The sequence below is a fragment of the Hipposideros armiger genome, unplaced genomic scaffold (assembly GCF_001890085.2).
Source record: "Hipposideros armiger isolate ML-2016 unplaced genomic scaffold, ASM189008v1 scaffold_195, whole genome shotgun sequence".
Taxonomy (NCBI): domain Eukaryota; kingdom Metazoa; phylum Chordata; class Mammalia; order Chiroptera; family Hipposideridae; genus Hipposideros; species Hipposideros armiger.
The window spans coordinates 1,800,338-1,819,111 of NW_017731545.1; the positions used below are offsets into that span (position 1 = coordinate 1,800,338).

The 18,774-nt window shown below is 38.1% G+C and overlaps 1 protein-coding gene across 1 annotated transcript in view; it reads left to right on the top strand.

The window, feature by feature from the left end:
- The window catches only part of CFAP61 (cilia and flagella associated protein 61), a 323,912-nt gene that overhangs the window by 141,871 nt on the left and 163,267 nt on the right, over positions 1–18,774 (top strand). The window contains exons 14-16 of the mRNA XM_019653120.1: positions 7,040–7,166; positions 11,408–11,485; positions 16,603–16,809. Of these exons, the coding sequence (XP_019508665.1) occupies positions 7,040–7,166; positions 11,408–11,485; positions 16,603–16,809 (412 nt within the window). The remainder of the gene's footprint in view (positions 1–7,039; positions 7,167–11,407; positions 11,486–16,602; positions 16,810–18,774) is intronic.

Below are 18,774 nucleotides of genomic sequence, written 5' to 3' on the forward strand. Positions count from 1 at the left end.
ACACTTCTAGGTGTCTAAAACTATTTAGTCAATTTGGGATTGAAAAACTGTCTTTTTTCTCCTACTTTTATATATAATTTTTTATTTTGTTATGTGTGAAATCTGAGTAAATACTATAAATTATGACCTTTGAGGCCAGAGTCCATCAAAAACAGGAGAAGAAGAAAAAATCTTGTTATGAAGCAGGTGACCGAAGCTGCAAAACTTTCAAGACCCGGTGTGTAAGAGCTTTATCATGTTCTCCTGAGAGGTGACATTTCCTGAGCAGTCATGAGTATGGTCATTCAGGTACATCAGAGAGAAAGAGTAAGAGAGAGGTGATTTCGGGAGGTGAGGGACCACGGGGAAGGTTTAGGGACAACGGGAGCCCCACACAGGACCTACTCAGGAGACCTTGCTTTTTCTGTGGATGAAAGAAGCTATGTGGATCGATAAGGAAACCACAGCAAGTCTTTCTCTCTGATTCAAGGTGGCTTTAGAACCATGTCTGAACCTTGAGAAAAGAACGACTAAATCATTTTGGTTACTGTGTGTTCACTTCCAGGGAGGTTGGGTAAGGTGACATGCAGAACAGGTCGAGGGAGGTGGGAGTTCTCCTGGTGTATGCCCTGGGACAGAGAAGGGGCCTGCGGAGAGGTTATAATGAAAGAATGAAGATCAGAAGCTTCTTATACAAAACTTGTGGACAGCTGAGAATTGGGCCATACTTAGGCACACCTGATCAGCCCACCCTTTTTTGCAGCTCTGCCAGTCTTAATTCTGACATGTAAAAATCGAAATGAACTTGGTCTTTTTGGATATTTCTTTAGCACTTTAAAAGTTCATTACACAGAAAGCTTGGTATCATTTTATAAACCCTTAGTGGATATCCTTAATCTTTATGATTTATCTGAAAAAAGGCAAGAAATAAAGATAGCTGTTTGATAATTTAACAATAAATACTATCTCCTTTTGGGGTGTGCATGTGTGTATGATGTCCAAATATATATTTTAAATTAATTTCATTTTAACTAAGGATCACACATGTTGAGAATAAGACACTAAGTATCCTTACAACTTTGTTTTGAAGTAATTTTGTTTTTCAAGGGGCTCTCTGTAGCTAAAACACAGACTGAGGTCTCCATAACTCCTGGTCCATTTCTAACTTCATAGACATCATTTGAAACTTTAAGAAATTTAAGAATTATTTATCTGAAGATGATTCTGGAATCAATAAAAGGCCAGCTCCCCAAGGGAAGGAATTGTATACTGTCATGTTCCTTGATGAATCCCCAACACCCAGAACACACTGGGCGTGCAACAGACATGTCATCAATATTTGTTACTGACTGAATGAATCGTTCTTAATAAAGACACTTTGAGAATTGATTTTTAAGGAATGCATTTTAATGGAAGATCTATTTCTTATGCATATTCATTTTTTACTTTTTCTGGATGCTCCAGTAAATTGCTGTATAAAAGCAATTAGGACACATAAGTATTGCCACATTTGTATTTCCCTTTTGCTGGCCACAGGTCCCTGTCATCTCATTCCAGTTAAAGGCAAAACAAACAGGCTGGTGTTCCGAGCACCTCTCATGTAAGTAGCTGTATACACACTGGCCACTTGCCTCAGAGCCTCCAGTGAAAAGGTCATCTGTGGAGTAAACCTATGTTCTGCTTTTTGAACTGAGCAAAAAATGATTGGGAAATAGCCTAGACAATACTAGGTAGTAGAGAGGAGCCTGGTCCCATAGAAATAGAGTGAGCCACATGGGTAATTTTTAAAAATAGCCACATTCATTTAAAAATAAAAAAGAAGTAGGTGAAATTAATTGTGATGTTTGTTAACCCCTTATAGCCAAAATATTATTGCTTCAACATGTAATCGGTATTAAAAAGTATTAATGAGGTATTTTACATTTTTTATACCAAGTCTTCAAGATCCAGTGGGCATTTTACATGTACAGCACATCCCAATTCTGAAATACCACCTTTCAAGTGCTCAGTAGCCAGGCGTGGCTCCTGTATTGGACAGTGTAGCATTAGAGTAGGGCACAAACATTGCTACTGCCATTCCTCCCACTGAAAGCCTAGAAACAAATGAAAAGTGTGAAGTGTTCTTTGACGAATATAAATAGCAGAGATGACAGCTTCACAATATAACACAAAATGGTTGTGTCCCCTAATTAACAGATTTCCATGGACAAACTGGTGAAATAATATTTGTATTTTTGTAATACCTGGCAGTAAAACAGCCATATCCCACTGAACACTTACTGAGCACTACTGTGACTAGGGAAAGGCCTGGCCGTTCAGAGTAGACCATGATGTGTTCTGAACTTCAAGCTTTGCCAAGGGTAAGATGGCCACATCCCAGAAACAAAGGATACCACAATAGAGATATGCATCAGTGTTACATGTTTGTTCATTCATTGTCCTGGCTCCCACAACCCTCTTCATAACCCTATTGTAGCATTTATCACATAGACACATGTGAAAGAGTCTCTGACCATCAACATGCAAGCTGTATAATTCATTCATCGCACAAATATTTATTGAGCACTTACCATGTTGTAGGCATTGTTCTAGCAATGGTGGTGCAGCAGTGAGCAAATAGACTAGAATTCTTATCTTCATGAAGTTTTATTTTAGTGGGAGGAGACAAAACAATGAGCAAAATAAATAGAAGGTAGGAAGTACTTTGGAAAAAAATAGAGCAGGTAATGAAATGTCAGGGTTTCCAAATTTTTAATGGTGTGGGGTGGAGGTCAGGGTTAGGGAGGGCCTCACTAAGAGGGTGAATTTGAGCAAACACTTGATGTTGAGGTGAGGGAACAAGGTTTGCAGATTTGAGGTGGAAGAAGCAGAATTCCCGGGAAGAACTTCTGATGAGGGATTTTGCCTGGAATGTTTGAGGAAAACCAGGGAGGCCTGTGAGAGAAGCAGGGAAAGCAAGAAGCTGACCATTTGGAGATGAGTCAAGAGGAAAGATCCCAGAGAAAGGGCAGGGGAAGGAAGCTTCTATCGTGGAGGGTCTCTCAGCCTTACTAGAACTTTGGCTTTTACTTGGAGTGAGATGGGAATCATAGCTGGGGGTTCTTAACCTTGGTGCATGGGTTGAATTCAGGGGGAAAATTGAATCTCTATTTTCATGAAGCTTTAACTGAAAATTAGCATTTCTTTCCATTGTAAAAGTAGGCAACAAACCACAATAGGATCAGAAGGATCTGTAACTTTCTCTTAAATTGAAATGACAGCTATTTTCCTATCACATTACAGGATTTGCATACACCTACAAATATTACTGATGACTTATGCTCATCTACATTATTAGACAACTACTGAATCATGTTATTTAATGAAGCTCGTATATTACAATCCTATGTGTTTTATGCATTAAAAAGAGGAATCCTTGGCATAAAAGAGGTTAAGAACATCTGCATTACTGGGATTTGAGTAGAAGAGTGACATGGTCTGACACGTTTTATAAGCATCACTCTACTTGCTTTGTTGAAGGTGGATTTTCAGGGCAAAAGTGGAAGCATAGATACATATTAGGGTGCTGTTCCAACAACCCAGGCAAGAGGTGGTGGTGGCTGGGGCCAGCATTGGAGGTTGTGAAAAGTGGTTGGATTCTGGATGCATTTTTGAAGGGAAAGACAACCGGACATGCTGCTGGGCTGGAAGTGAGGTGTGTTAGAAAGAGAGCCAAGATGGAGTCCAGGGTGTGAGCCTGAACCACTGGAAAAATGGGGTTACCATTAACTAAGATGGGAAAGACAACTGGTGGAGGGCTTTGGAATAAGACTGAGATGACTATTATCAAGTTTTTTTCATTAGGAGATGCAAGATCCAATCTTTTGTCTGATACCAGTTTCTGAGAGAGGTATATTAAACTTTACCAATATGAAGTAGTCAAATTCTCATAATTCTGTAACTTTTCACTTCAGTATTCTGAAGCTGTATTGTTAGATCCCTGCAAATTTGATACTGTCATATCTTCCTAGTGAGTTTTTTATAAATATATAATTGGTATTTAGAATATATATTGATAATCATTTGATGAGTCAAAATGAAGATACTCTACATATTAACTCCTTTTTTATTGAAATCTAACTGACATATAACATTATGTTTTTACTTTTATTAAATAAAGAACTTTTTCTCTCATAGTGCTTTTTGCCTTAAGGCCTAGTTTATCTGATATTTAGATGGCTACACTAGCTTATTTTTTGGCTATAATTTGCCATTCCCCTTTCCTTTTCCTTTTTTTTCTTTCAACTTAGATTTTATATGTATATATATATGTGTGTGTGTGTGTGTGTGTGTGTATATATATATACACACAGTAAAACCTTGGATTGCGAGTAACGTGGTTTGCAAGTGTTTCACAAAACGAGCAAACATTTCTAATACATTTTAACGTGGTAAACAAGTGATCTCTTGCAATACGAGTAGTTTGTTTCTGGAATGAATTATGCTTGCAAACCAAGGTATTACTGTATATATATTTGGTAACAGCTCACATGCCATGAAATCACCCATTAAAAGTATCCAATTCGGTGGTTTTTAGTACATTCACAAAATTTTGCAGCCATCAGCTCTGTGGCTCCAAAATATTCTCATCACCCCAAAGGATATCCCGTATCCATTAAGCAGCCATTCCGATTCTTTCCTCCCCCCCAGCCCCCTGGCAGCAGCTAATTTACTTTCTGTCTCTATAAATTTGCCCATTCTGGATATTTCATATAAATGGATTATACAGTATGTGGCCTTTGTGGTTTCTTTCACTTAGAATAATGTTTTTAGGGTTCATCTGTGTTGTGGCATATGTCAGTACTTCACTCCCTTTTATGGCTGACTTAATATTCCATTGTATGGATGTGCCACATTTTGTTTATCCATTCAGAAATTGATGGATATTTAGGCTCTTTCTGCCTTTGGGGCTATTATAAATAATGCTGCTATAAACTCATTCATGGACAAGGTTTTGTGTGGACATATGTTCTTAATTCCCTTGGGTATTTTCCTAGTACTTTTGTGGTCTTATTTTTTACATTTAGAACTTTAATCCATTTGAACTAGATTTTGGTGTAAGGTGGCCATATCAGAACCAATTTCTTGTCCTTCATTTAAAAGTTGCTCATAAATAGTAAGGTGACATTAATTGATAATTTTTATACCAGTTAATTATAGATGTAGATTGTTCTTTGCAAATAAGCCACTTTGTCCACAGTATGGGATCATACATTAAAATTTAAGCACAAATATTCACTACAATCAAAAGCTAAGTAGGTTAGAATATTTCACTTTATTAATATTAGGAAGAATAGCACTATCAAACTTAATAATAATACCTGAATGACTGGAGAACATTTAATGCAAGACCAGCTATATAATATTCAGGGCGTACTGCAAAATAAAAATGTGGGACTCCAGCCTAAGATGAAGAAGTCATCTCCCCTTCCTATGGGCACACCACTCCAATGCATGGCAAATAGGCATCCTCCAACATCTGGCAACCTCTGCCCTGGGATGCACAAAATACTTGGGTGGAAGGTGGGCCAGAGGCCCATGCTGAGTTGCCAGCTGAACACGCCATGGCACTGCCTTCCCCGGATGGGGATGCCCACCACCTTGCTCTGACAAGAGACTCCACGGGACACCCTGACCCCCGATCCTTCCCATACCTATGTCCAGGGCCCCACTGAGGGTGGAGCATGGTGGCTGAATGTTGGCTTCCCCCTGTGATGCAACCCAGTTGTCACCCCTGGCAGAAGGTGACAACAGTCATGGGGCATGGGGAGACTCTTTGGGGCCCAACATGCCAGGGGCAGGGACAGATGGGAGAGATAGCATTATGGAGTGAGGGTGGGAGGCTGGTACTACATGTGAGCCAAGGCTCCAAGCCCCCACACGTTCTCCATTGTCTTACTTGACTTCACGTAAAACACACAAAATCAAAGATAAAATTATAAGAATTCTCATGAAACCATCCCAAGTTCAATATAATTTCTTTGTTTTTTCTTTATATAATTCTCTGTGATTTGACTTTTTATGTTCAACTTATTGAGATGACATTGGTTAATAAAATTATATAGGTTTCAAGTGTACAATTCTATAATACATCATCTGTATATTGCATTGTGTGTTCACCATCCAAAGAAAACTCCTCTCATCACCATATACTTTATTCCCTTTATCCTTTTCTACCACCCTCTCTCCTCCCTTTCCCCCTGTAGCCAGTAAACTGTTGTCTGTGTCTGTGAGTTTTTTGTTTATCTTGTTTGTTCATTTGTTGCTTTCAGTTTTATATCCCACATATGAGTGAAATCATATGGTTCTCGACTTTTTCCATCTGACATATTTTGCTTAGCACGGTATTCTCAAGATCCATCTATGACCTCAAAGGCAAGGGAAATAAAAGCAAAAATAAATGAATGGGACTATGTCAAACTAAAAAGCTTCTGCACAGCAAAAGAAACTATCAACAAAACAAAGAGGCAACTAACTGAGTGGGAGAAGGGGCTAATATCCAAAATATATAAAGAAGTCATACACCTCAACAACAATGAAACAAACAATCCAATTAAAAAATGGGCAGAGGACTTGAACAGACACTTCTCCCAAGAAGACATACAAACGGCCAACAGATACAAGAAAAGATGTTCAACTTCAATGTAATTTCTTAACTTCTTAATATGTTTTTAAATTTGGGGAAGAATTTGGCTTTGTAGATGAAGTACATATGAAATAAAGCATGATGCTGAACGTTTTAAATTAAATGAATTTAAAGTGTAACTGTGTTGTTTCTGGTTAATGGTATTATCAGTGATTTTACCTTATTCTTTGCACTTCTTTTACATGTTTTTTCCAGGTTTTCTAGAATGAGATGAGTTACTTTTGTAATTAATTAAACCACAATGTTATATAAAGGCATTTTACTGATACTATCTTATATAAATGTGATATGTTACAATTCTGTCTCCATTTTTTTAGGGAGGGGAATCTATATTATAGTATTTTAACCTAAAAAAATGTATTTCTCTTTACCCAGGACGATTAATATAAGATTAGCTAATCTATCGGATACTCCTGGTGTTGAAAATCTTGTCAGCACCCTCATGCTGAATAAAAGCATATTGGAGGATTTAAAGCAATACAATGAGGCTCGCAGAGACCCTGTAAGTACTTGCTATGACCAGACTGGCTTCCTTTTCCTCACATTATCAGGCCATTATGTCCCATGTAGGTTCAATCCTGAACTCTCCTTGGACGTCAGTGGGAGAATCATGTGGTGGGGAGTGGCAGAGGTGGGTTTGGAAGATGGGAGCAAGAGGAGAAAACAAGGAAACTGAGGTTTAAAGAAGTGAGCCTGTTCAGATACCCTCAATCTTTATCATGGGGATGGAAAATTTGGACTTGATCTGGACAAGTGTCGCAAATTAGATAGATAGATTCCCAATGCTTAGAATATACAAATCTGACTGAGGTTAGTAAATGGTGGCTCAGGAATACGTGGGTGCCTGGTGCCCAACTCAGCAGCATTTGATATCAAACTTAGGGCGTGGGACCCCTTTTCAGCTCTACTGGATGATGAGTTTATCTGTACTCTTTAGATGAGTTGGCCATATCCTGAAGGATTGGGTGGCCTGGGAAAGTTCCTGTATGACAAATGTTGGGTTCTTTTTCTAGTAAAGTAACTGTACTATTTGTGCCATGGCAATGGGAAAGCTAGCAGTTGTTCATACATTGCCACTATTTTCTTAAGGACGATGCCAGTTAACTTAACCAGACATGGAGCAATGCATGTAGTTGGAGAAATGCTTAGTTAACTTTTTTATAAATTTTATTATTTTTTAAAATGTTATATTGAAGTATGACCAATAAGCAGTTTGATGGACTTCACGATTTGAATACACCATGTAATAAGCACATGTTTCAAGAAACAGATTAACCCCAGCCCTCCAGAAGTCCCCCTTATGCTCTCACTCAGTCACTCTTCCCCCCAGGTTAATACCACCTTGACTTCTAAGATCATAGATTAGTTATACCTGTTTTTGAACTTTATTTAAAGGGATCATACAGTATGTTTTCTGATATCAGGCTTCTTTTGTTCATTATCATTTGTGAGGTTGATCCATATTGTGGCATAAAGTATCTCACTGCATAATTATACCAAAATTGATTTCTTCATTCTACTGTTGAGGTCATTTGGGGAATTACCAATTATTGACTCTTTTGAATAAACCTTTTAGATCATTTTTAAGTCATCAAGAGGAAGATACCAAACACCTAAATGTAGTGAAACTTAACATTTATAAAGGCATTGAATTAAAAGAAAACTTCCTCCAGTACATGTATTTTTGTTTTTGTTTTTGTTTGTCTGAGTCTTCTTGTTTCTTCATTTTTTTTGGTTCATCAACACAGTATGATGTAGTGCCCTGGTTCTCAAAGTGTGGTCTAAAGAACCCTAGGGGACCGGCTGAGTGGCTCAGTTGGTTAAGAGCCGGCTTGGGATGCCAGAGGATCCCACATATGAGGGCCAGTGACACTGCCCTCTACAGCTAAGATGCTGAACAACAGCTCAACCTGGAGCTGGGCTGCCATGAATCGCCGGCGACGGCGTAGGCTGCAGCCAGCCTCTGCTGCAGTGGGCTGCCATCAGCTACCGTGTGTAGCCAGCAGCCAGCGTGAGTGGCTGGCAGCTGCCATGAGCGGCCGTCCAGAAGCTGGCGACTGATCTGCCTCGCCCGGGAAGAGCACAATGATGGTGCCAACTTGGGCCACTGAAGCAACGCCCTCCACAACTAGACTGAAGAACAAAACGACAGCAACTTGTCTGATCCCCTTCCCCCAATTCCCCAGTGCTGTTCCCATCCCCCAACTCCCCAATAAAAATCTTTAAAAAAAAAAAAGAACCCTAGGGGTCTTCAAGACATGAATTTTCAGGGAGACTGTGAGGTAAAAACCATTTTCATAATGAGTAGGAAGCTATTTTCCTTTTCTGCAGTATTGATATTTGCACTGATGGTGCAACAGCAATGATGGACAAAACCTCAGGAGCCTCAGTGGGACCTCAGTCAGGGCAGTGGGACCAAACTTCTGAGTGGTCACTGAGTTCTTCACTGCCACATACTCACACTAACAACAGAAAAAGAAAATCCACAATGGGATATCACTGCACACCAAACAGAATGACTAAAATAATAAAGAATGATGCTAGTAAATACTGGCAAGGATACCAGGATATCAGATCATTCATGTGTTGCTAATGGGAATGTAAAATAGTATTGCCGCTCCGGAAAACATTTTGGCTATTTCTTTAAAAACTGAAAATGAACTAGCAATTGCACTCCTGGGCATTTATCCCAGAGAAATTAAGACTTGTGCACAAATATTCATATCAACTGGAATCAGCCCAGATGTCCTTCAGCAGGTGAATGGGTAAACCATGGCACTTCTGTGCCATGGAATAGTGCTCAGCAATAGAGCAATGCATCAAGTTGGATGAATCTCCAAGAATTATGCTAAGTAGGAGAAAAAGCCAGTCCCTAAAGGTTATGTACGGTATGATTCCTCTTATATGACATTTTTGAAATGACCAAGTTTTAGAAATGGAGAATATATCATTTGCTGTCTGGTTAAGGGTGGGAGGAGAACAGAAGCAGATGGGTGTGATTGTAATAGACAGCCCCATAGATCCTGTGTTGGAACTGTTCAGTATCGTCTTGACTGTGGTGCTATGTACATGTGGTGCTATCTACACAGGGGATAAAATTGTGGAGAATTTAATACACGCACTTAGTTGCATCAATGTGCATTCCACAAAACGCTGCCATTAGGGGATACTGGACAAAGTGTACAAGAAATCTCTCTGTATTATTTCTTACAGCTGCTTATGAATCTACATCTATCTCAATAGACAGTTCAATTTTAAAAAGGGAAAGCCAGTTTCACTTGAAGCAGTAAAAACTATTAAAGTTTATTAAGTCTCAACCTCAATTGAGTACATGTATTTCTAGTATTCTGTGTGGCAAAATGAGAAGTGCACATAAAGCTCTTCTGCTGCAGACTGAAAGCACGTTGCTTGTTTCAGGAAAACACATTTCTGCAATTGTTTGAGTTGCATGCTGCTCCAGCTGCTGTTTTCATGGAACACCCTTTTTACTTGAAAGAATAGCTGGCAGACAAAATATGGCTATCCTGTCTTGGGTCACTGGCAGACATTTTCTTAAAAATGAATAAAGTAAGCTTGTCACTCCAAGAGAACAACTGACAGCATTTGTCCCCTATGACAGAGTCCAAGCATTCAAGAAAAAAATTTAAAATTTGGAAAATCAGTATCTGCCATTTGTGAGCTTGACAGCTTCCCAATACTTAAAAGACTTTTTCTGATATATCTGGTGGTGATAAAATACCAAGTGTGATGTTTTGATATTTTTTAATGAAATAGGTCAACATTCGGAAAATCTGCATAACCTTGGCAAACCAGTATTTTCCAGTTAAACAATACATGATGTTACAAAATCATGCATAGGCAAAAGATTCATTCAAAATGCAAAGCAGACCAATGAATTGTAATGCAGTAGTATATACAAAGTTCATTGATATGGTTTTAGATTCAATACTTAAAGATTTTAATCTTTAAAACACTGCCACTTCTTAAGTTTTGATGGAGCATCAAAGAAGAATATCTATAATTATCTGAAAAGTTTGTTTAAATACTTCTCCCTTTTTCAACTCTGTATCTTTATGAAGATATTTTTTTCATATATTTCAACCAAAATAACATATTGCAACAGATTGATTACAGAAGCAGATATGAGAATCCAGCCGTCTTCCATTAAGCCAGACACTAAAGAGATTTTTTTTAAAAATTTGAAACAATGTTACTCTTCTCTCAATATTTTTGTCAAGTTAAAAAGTTTGTTTTAATTAAGTTAAAGTTTTAAAACTGCAAAATTTGCTCAGTGTTCATTTATGATACAGGAAATAGTGATAGACATTATACACATAAACCAAAGCTCTTTGCAGTCCTCAGGGCATGGGCGTCCTGAGATCACAATATTTGAGAACCACTGATGTAGAGCTAAAGAAAACAGATTCCAAGTCAAGGGAATGTGGTTGGAATCATAAGTCCATCCATTACTAGCTGGAGATCTTGACAACTTACTCAACCTTCCAAGCCTTATTTTCTCATAAATGAGGTAGAAATAATGATAATACTTATCTCATAGGTTGGAGTGAGGTTTAAATGAACACAAAGAGGGCATTTAACTTGCTACCTGGCCCAAAGGTAAGTGGTGATAGATGGTGGCTCTGACTATCATTATGTGATCATCGTTAAAACTCATTATTGACTGCCTACAGAAACAGTAATAGTGATATTTTCAAGGGTCTTAAAACATGCTTATCATTTCAGGATGGAACACCACTGCAGGCATTTGTAGCTGATGTGGCAGAACAAATAATTGGCATTGCAGTGATCAGAAATGAAATGGTAAATTGTGAAATGGATATTAATTTCTTTGTGCCTTTTTATATCATGAATTATCACACAATACCTCTTTTGAAGTTTCATTTTTACTAATTTAATAAGAATGCCTTCTTTTTCTGAAGGATATAAATCATCATATGCTAGCATCCCACTTGGCAGGCTTTCAAGTTTTGTTTTTTTTTCAGTTCAAAATGTTTAAAATCATTCATGAGAGCATTCACATTCTAAAAATTCAAATAACCTTCCATCACCAAAAAAAAAAAAGTCCCTCTGCTCTCTTCAAAGAATTACTACTATTGATAGGCATTTATCTCTTCCAACATTCTTCCTTGCACTTAATTAGGGTGTGTGTGTGTGTGTGTGTGTGTGTGTGTGTGTGTGTGTGTGTGTGTGTCAGTCTCAAGAGAACATCTGATTTTATTTTTTCCCAATGCACAGCCAATAATTCCTAAATATTTATTACAGAGTAGTCTATTCTTTCCCCACTGATTTAAAATGTCGCCTTTACATTATTAAATTTCCATGTGCCTGTGTCTGTTTTTACTCGCTATTCTGTTCCATGGACTTATTTGTTGGTATCTATTGCATTATCATGTGCTTTAATATCTGGCAGAGGAGTCTTCTCTCATTTGTCTTTCCTTCCTAAATTTTCATGGTTTTACTTGAATATTTCTTCCCTCAGATAAATCTTGTAATACTTATGAATTTATTTTAAGCTATGTAGATTTTATAGAAAATTTTAAGCAGAATTGACAATGAAAATACTGAGACTTCCCTTCTAGGAACATAGCTTCCTCTATTTTTGTTATTGTTGTTGTTGCATTCTTTTGGATTCTTCAGAAAAGTTCTGTGGCTTTGTTTCACACAGGTTTTGTTTGCCAGATACTTGTCTTCTCAGATTCACTGCCTGCCCTTCTCCATCCTGTTCTGTCCCAGGGAGCCTAACCTGGTGGGCAGCATCACAGTGCCTTTGCCTTTCTAGTTCTGATTAGGTTTCACCAATGGGGAACCCTGATGAGAAGAAGGGAGGAGACTGAGATTGGGATGTCTGGTCTCTCCGCTGAATTCCCTGATCTTTTCAAGTCAGCCTCTTCTTGTCCATGACTCTTATTGGATTCCAGTAACCAGTACCTCTCATCCCACCTGCTTAAGGTGGTAATGGTTTACAGTTGCTGCTACACTATCCCTGCTGGTTTCTCTACACCCTGGCCCCTCTTTGTAAATAGTCCCTTTGTTAGACCTACCTCCAATTATGCTAATTTGAACATACCATCTGTTTCCTGCTGACACCCTGACCAATACAGTCCTGGACATTTGTGATTTATTTCTACATGTTTTATATTTTTCTGTGTATTGTGAATAGACACAATTTTTTTCATTGTGCTTTCTAAATGTTTACTTTGGTATGTGGGAAAACTACTAATTTTTGTTTTGTGATCTTGTATCCAACCACCTTTTTGAAGCCTTTTATTAGCTCTGAGTGTTTCTCCATTGATTCTCTTTCCGGCAAAGCATCTCTGGTCAAAGAGCTACCATATTTTACTGGTCAAAGCAGTTACAGGGCAAGCTCAGATTCCAGGGACAGAGAATGGACTCCAGCTCGTGATGGGAGTGTGGCAAGTTCCCTCTGCAGAAGAGCATGTGGGATGAAAGATACTGTCATGACCATCTTTGGAAAATTGAATCTGCCACACCTTCTTTTAAAAACATTTATACCTTATTTCCTTTTCCAATTTTATTGTATGTTTAGAACAACATTTAATAGTAGTGTTTATAATGGGTACTTTTGTTGTGGTTCTGGTTTTAATTGGAATGATTCTATATGTATTTTCCCCCATTTAGTATAATATTTGCTGTAGGTACAAGGAGATATCCTTTATCATGTTAAGGCAGTTCTCTCCTATTTCTAGTTTACTAAAAGCTTTTATTATGAATGAGTGTTGAATTTTATCAGATGTGTTTTTGGCATTTATTGAGATGTTCATATGGCTTTATTCTTTTAATATTTTCAAACTGTCCTCATTTTTTAATTCATCTTTCTTTTCATTCATATATCTTTGAGTATTTCTTTTAGAGAGGGTAGTAGGTAGTAGTGTCTCTGAGTCCATACATATACAGAAGTTTCCATTTTGTCCTCACTTGAACACTCATTTGACTGTGTATACAATTCTTATTCAAATTCTTTCTCATCAGAATGTTGATATTTTTACTCCTGTTGTCTTCTAGTGTCCAGGTTGCTGATAAAATATAATCTGATGTAAATAAATGTATGTTTGTTTGCTTTCTCTCTTGAGAATTAGTTTTTTTATTTTTATCCCTGAAATTTTGAAAATTTACCAAGAAGTATCTTATGCTTCTTTTGAGCTTGGGAACATCTTCTATGATTTTATTAATTATTTCTTCCCTTTAATTTTCTCTCTTCTCCTCTTCTTGAATTTCTTTTTAGATGGCTATTGGAGCTTTTGAATTAGTCATTCACTGTCTCTTAACTTTCTTCTCATATTTTTAAATCTCTTATATTTTTTTCTAGGAGATTTCCTTAATTTTGCCTTCTGGATCCGTAATTCAGTCTTCAGCCATGTCTAGTCTGTTATCCAGGCCTCCTATTGGGATTTTAGTTTTAGGGTCCATATATTTAATTTCCAAGTCTCTTCCTTGTTCCTTTTTTGTAGCAGCATGATTGTTATGTTATATTGAAAATCCTTTTGGGTATGTCTGAGGATACTGAATAGATTTTTTAAAATTCTCTTCTGTTCCCTGAATAACCTCTGCTTTCTCTGGAGTAAGTTGTGCTTCTCTATTCTGGTCTTTACATTTGTTGATTTTCCTTAAAAGTCTGTCCATGTCATGGATGACAGATTAGGTTACCAGTATGGCTGTCTGGCATGAGTATCCTGACAGTTGTGCATATCTGCTCTCCACTGCATTTCTCCAGTCCCCGGGAGGGCTGCCCACCTCTCTGCCTGATTGGGAAGGCATCAGTCAACTGGCTTCCTCTTGTGGTGCTTGAAGGTCGTACTGGTAGGCAGCAGGCAGGGACCTGCCAGTGGCCCAAGGTTTCACCTAGTGGTAGAGAACATCAGTATGTTTCCTTCTGATGTAAACTGCCTTACTCTTTTGTCCCCCCCACCCTCATCACTCCCCCTCATTATTTTAAAAATAAATTTTTGTTTAATTTTAAGGGTTTGGGAATGGGAGGGAAATTAGATGCACGTGGCCCATCTGCTGTTTTGCACTGATAACCTCTATTGGCTCTTTGTTTTTTGTTTTTCAGTAATTTCTCAGCCCTACACTTATTACTCGTTTTATTTCATAATGAGAGATGCCTCCTTGGTAATTAAATAAAGTCTTAGAGTATAAAGGCAGTTATAGGGTCAATGCAGACGGAAAGCTCAGACATTGCCAGAATTGCCCTCAGGCCCCAAACCCAGTTTCCTCTGTGCTTTGTGGCAGAAGCTGGAAAGACAAGGGACCTGGAGGGCCTTGGACACAGACTTCACAGTTTTCCTGAATTTTCCACTGCCAGCCTGTCTGATCACAGAATAAAGCAAGTTCCTTGCATTTTCCAGTTCCTCTTCTTGAAAGTGTGCTTTTAGGGCAATTTTACTGTGGAAAATACAAAGAAATATAAATAGGTGCTTTCCAATCTGCATATGGTTTGGTTTTCCCTGTATATCAGGTGTGCTTACTGCTCCTGTCACTAGAGTCGCACTCACTCTGGTTTTCACACCCACCTCCACAATGTGCACTGCTGAGAAGTGAAGCAGGACTAGCTGAACCAGTGCACAGTTAGCATGGATGAACCCCTGGTTCCCTCCCCTGCAGTGTGGGGTGATCAGGACGGGGCCCAAAGAAGCAGGAGTTTTACAACTAAGCACTCACCAGTGCTTTGAATTACCTTCCACAGTGTAAACATGTTATACAGTCATATGAACATAACCACGTTTGGTCAATGAGGGACCGCATATACAACGGTGGCTCCCGTAAGATTATGATGGAGCTGAAAAATTCCTATTGCCATCGTAGCTGGCAATGTCATAATGTTCTAATGTCATAGTCCAACGCATTACTCACGTGTTGGTGGAGATGCTGGTGTAAACCTGCCAGTCGTATAAAAGTATAGCACATACAATTATGTATAGTATATAATACTTTGTAATGATTATAAATGACTACGTTGCAGGTTTATGTATTTACTGTACTATACTTTTTATTGTTATTTTAGAGTCTTTCTACTTATAAAAAAATGTTTGCTATAAAATAGTTTGCCATGTTATGCTGGCAGCAGCCTCGTACATCTCATTTTTTACTGTATTGCTTGATTGCATCTTTTTCTCTTGTGCTTGATTTAATCTCATGTTGTTTTATACAGTAACATACTGTACAGGCTTGTAGCCCAGGGCTATACCATACAGCCTAGGTGTGCAGTAGACTATACCATCTAGGTTTGCTAAGTGTACTCTATGGTGTTCACACAATGATGACAAAATCACCTAACAATGTATTACTCAGGATGTTCACCTAATGATGCATTTCTCAGAATGTATCCCAGTCGTTACTGAGGTGCATGACTGTACCTCAGAGGGATAAAAAGTTTAATGAATGCCTGTGGATGAGGCCCAGCCTCACAGTTTTATTATAAGCCAACCCAGCCACATGTGCTACTCAAAGTGTGGGACTTGTAGGATGGCTCATTTCCACATTAATAGGTGAATAGACAATAGTAACGAATCCAGAGAATGCTGGTGGGTGTTTGTCCTGCTCCTGAAATTTGCACACGCTCAGCCATCCTGCTGACTAGCACATGCGCCCCTTGCCCAACAGCAGCGAAATCTGCTGTCCTGTTGCCTGGCCACTAGCAGAGATGCAAGGCTCTCTATATAAGGAACAAATTCCAAAGCTGTTTAGCCATCCTCCAGAGACAAGCCATCAGAACAGGTGACTTTCAAAAAACATAACTTTTAATTTTAAAAAATTTAACAATGAAGATGAGGTTGTAAATCACTAGAGAGAAAAACACATCTGTTGCTATTGTACCTAAAGTGATTTAAAAGATTTTATCACACAATGCCATTTGTTTAAACTCACTCTAAGATATCCTTTCCCTGCCTCATTTTTAGGATATAGAGTACATTCGGTCCCATTACAATATTGAAGATTTCATCTACTTCAATCACCACCAGCGTGAAGAACACGGGCACTTGCATCACTTTGCCCTAAACCCCATTTTTCGGCACTACACCAAGTTTTTTCTGAAGGAGATCCTCCGTTTAGGCTATAAATCATGTCTCTACTACCCTATTTATCCGGAGTCCAGGGAAAGCAAGGTAAAAAATGTTATAATTCATGTTTCCAGCAGGTCAGCATTCACAGTGTCATGGATAGTGTGTGCCATATTATATTCCTTACTCACTCGATGCATTTTGATTATTAAGTGGCTCCGAATTTCAAGTGGCCATATTGAGTTTGACCCTTACACAACAGTGAAAGTCCAGAAGATTTTGAATTTCTGAAGCAATCCAACCAATATAATTAGTCGAACAATTTGTTGACTTTTCCATATTGGAAAAACAGAGACTGAAAACTATGCAAAAATGCTCTAAGGGACATGAAAATCAAATTATTTCTTATGGTGCATTCGTGAAGTGCCAAAATGATCCTATCATGTTCTTCAAGCAAAGAACATTTTAGTGATGAACCCATGGAATGAATCAGTTCAATCTTAGAATGTTGGTGTGCTATCACAGCATTCCAAATAAGCACTATAACCACCCCCCTTAAAAGTGGTGGATAAAAAGTGGCGATTTATGATACTGATGTAACCCTTACGTAGCAAATACCTATGTAACTGCATAACACTTGTCCTACTTAGGTAGAGTAATACTTTTGTAATGAACACATATCTAATGTGTATACATTATGTATATTTGCATGAGCAGATAGCTATCTCTTTATCTTGCTTGTCATTTATCCTGCTTTGGTCTTCTTCATAGTGCTTTTCATGAGCTAAAATTTTATCTTTTTGAAGGCAGAGGTGCTTGTCTGCTTGTCTGTCTGTTCAAAGCTGTATCCCAGTGCCTAGAAGAGTCACACACACACACACACACACACACACACACACACACACATTCATTGTACTGGTTGTTCCACAGTCAAGAGCTTCTTCAAGCTGGATTTCCAAGGTATTGTTTCCTGCAAATTGGTCCCTCCATCACTGACAGCATTGGTCCTCAATTTGATGTAGACTTGAGGAGTGATGATATTCAACCACTAGCATAGGTACAAGTTGTCCCATCAGATCCCATTCATGACTGAAAACTTTCTCATGCTCTTCCTAGGGTCTGATGTTGTCACATGTCTTCTTAGTTACCACAAGTGAGCTAAGTAGATTTTTTAAATGATTGTTTAGTAAACTTAAAAACAATCTAAATTGTATTAGTACATTCACATAACACTAATTTTACTAATGTATTTTATTTAACAAAAGCTTTTGGAGAAACACAGAGGAAATAGGAAAGAAAGAAGAAAAAACATGGGAAAGATTTTTAGCAAGATAAAGGATATGCTTTAGTGATTTTTTTTTCTATCAAAATGCAGTGTTATGCCAATGTGACTGCCCTAGATTTCCACTTAATGAGATGGGAAGGTAACAGTTTGGCTGGAAAATCCTGGTCCTGCACAATTTCTTTTTACTTTGCATTTGGCTAGTTGCCAACGTGATGACCTTCAGGATGTGATATTAGTCTTAGTTTTTATTCATGATGTTGCCTGCATGTGCCAAGCTGGTAGGAAGTCCTTTTATATCCATAATAAAAATAGTATCTTGGACATTTCATTGAATATTCATATATTTACCTGAATGGTATAGAATTTGGAATGTGTCATGTATTACTTTATATAGGATGTAGAAACACATTTGGAAACAGTCTGCACTTCCAGGTGATTCACACCTATACATTTAAACAAGTGTAAGTAGCAGTATTAAATAATTTAGGTAAGAATTTCCAAATTCTGCTATAAATCCCCAGTTGATTGTAATAAAAGTGAATTTTTGGCTTAAATTATGAAGATAGTTTTCTCCACATCCTCTTACCAGAACATGTGTTGAGAGATCGTCTAGGCATAAAACAGAGCCCTCTGGCCAGGAACTCCTGGGTTCTGTTTTTCAGTGTGTAAAACCAGGATATGAAGTTCAATGGTGAAGGATTTTCGAAATCCCTTTCAGAAGCTCTTAGAAATGTCCAGATGCTATTTTTAGAATAACAAATAAGTCACATGTAAACCATTTCATT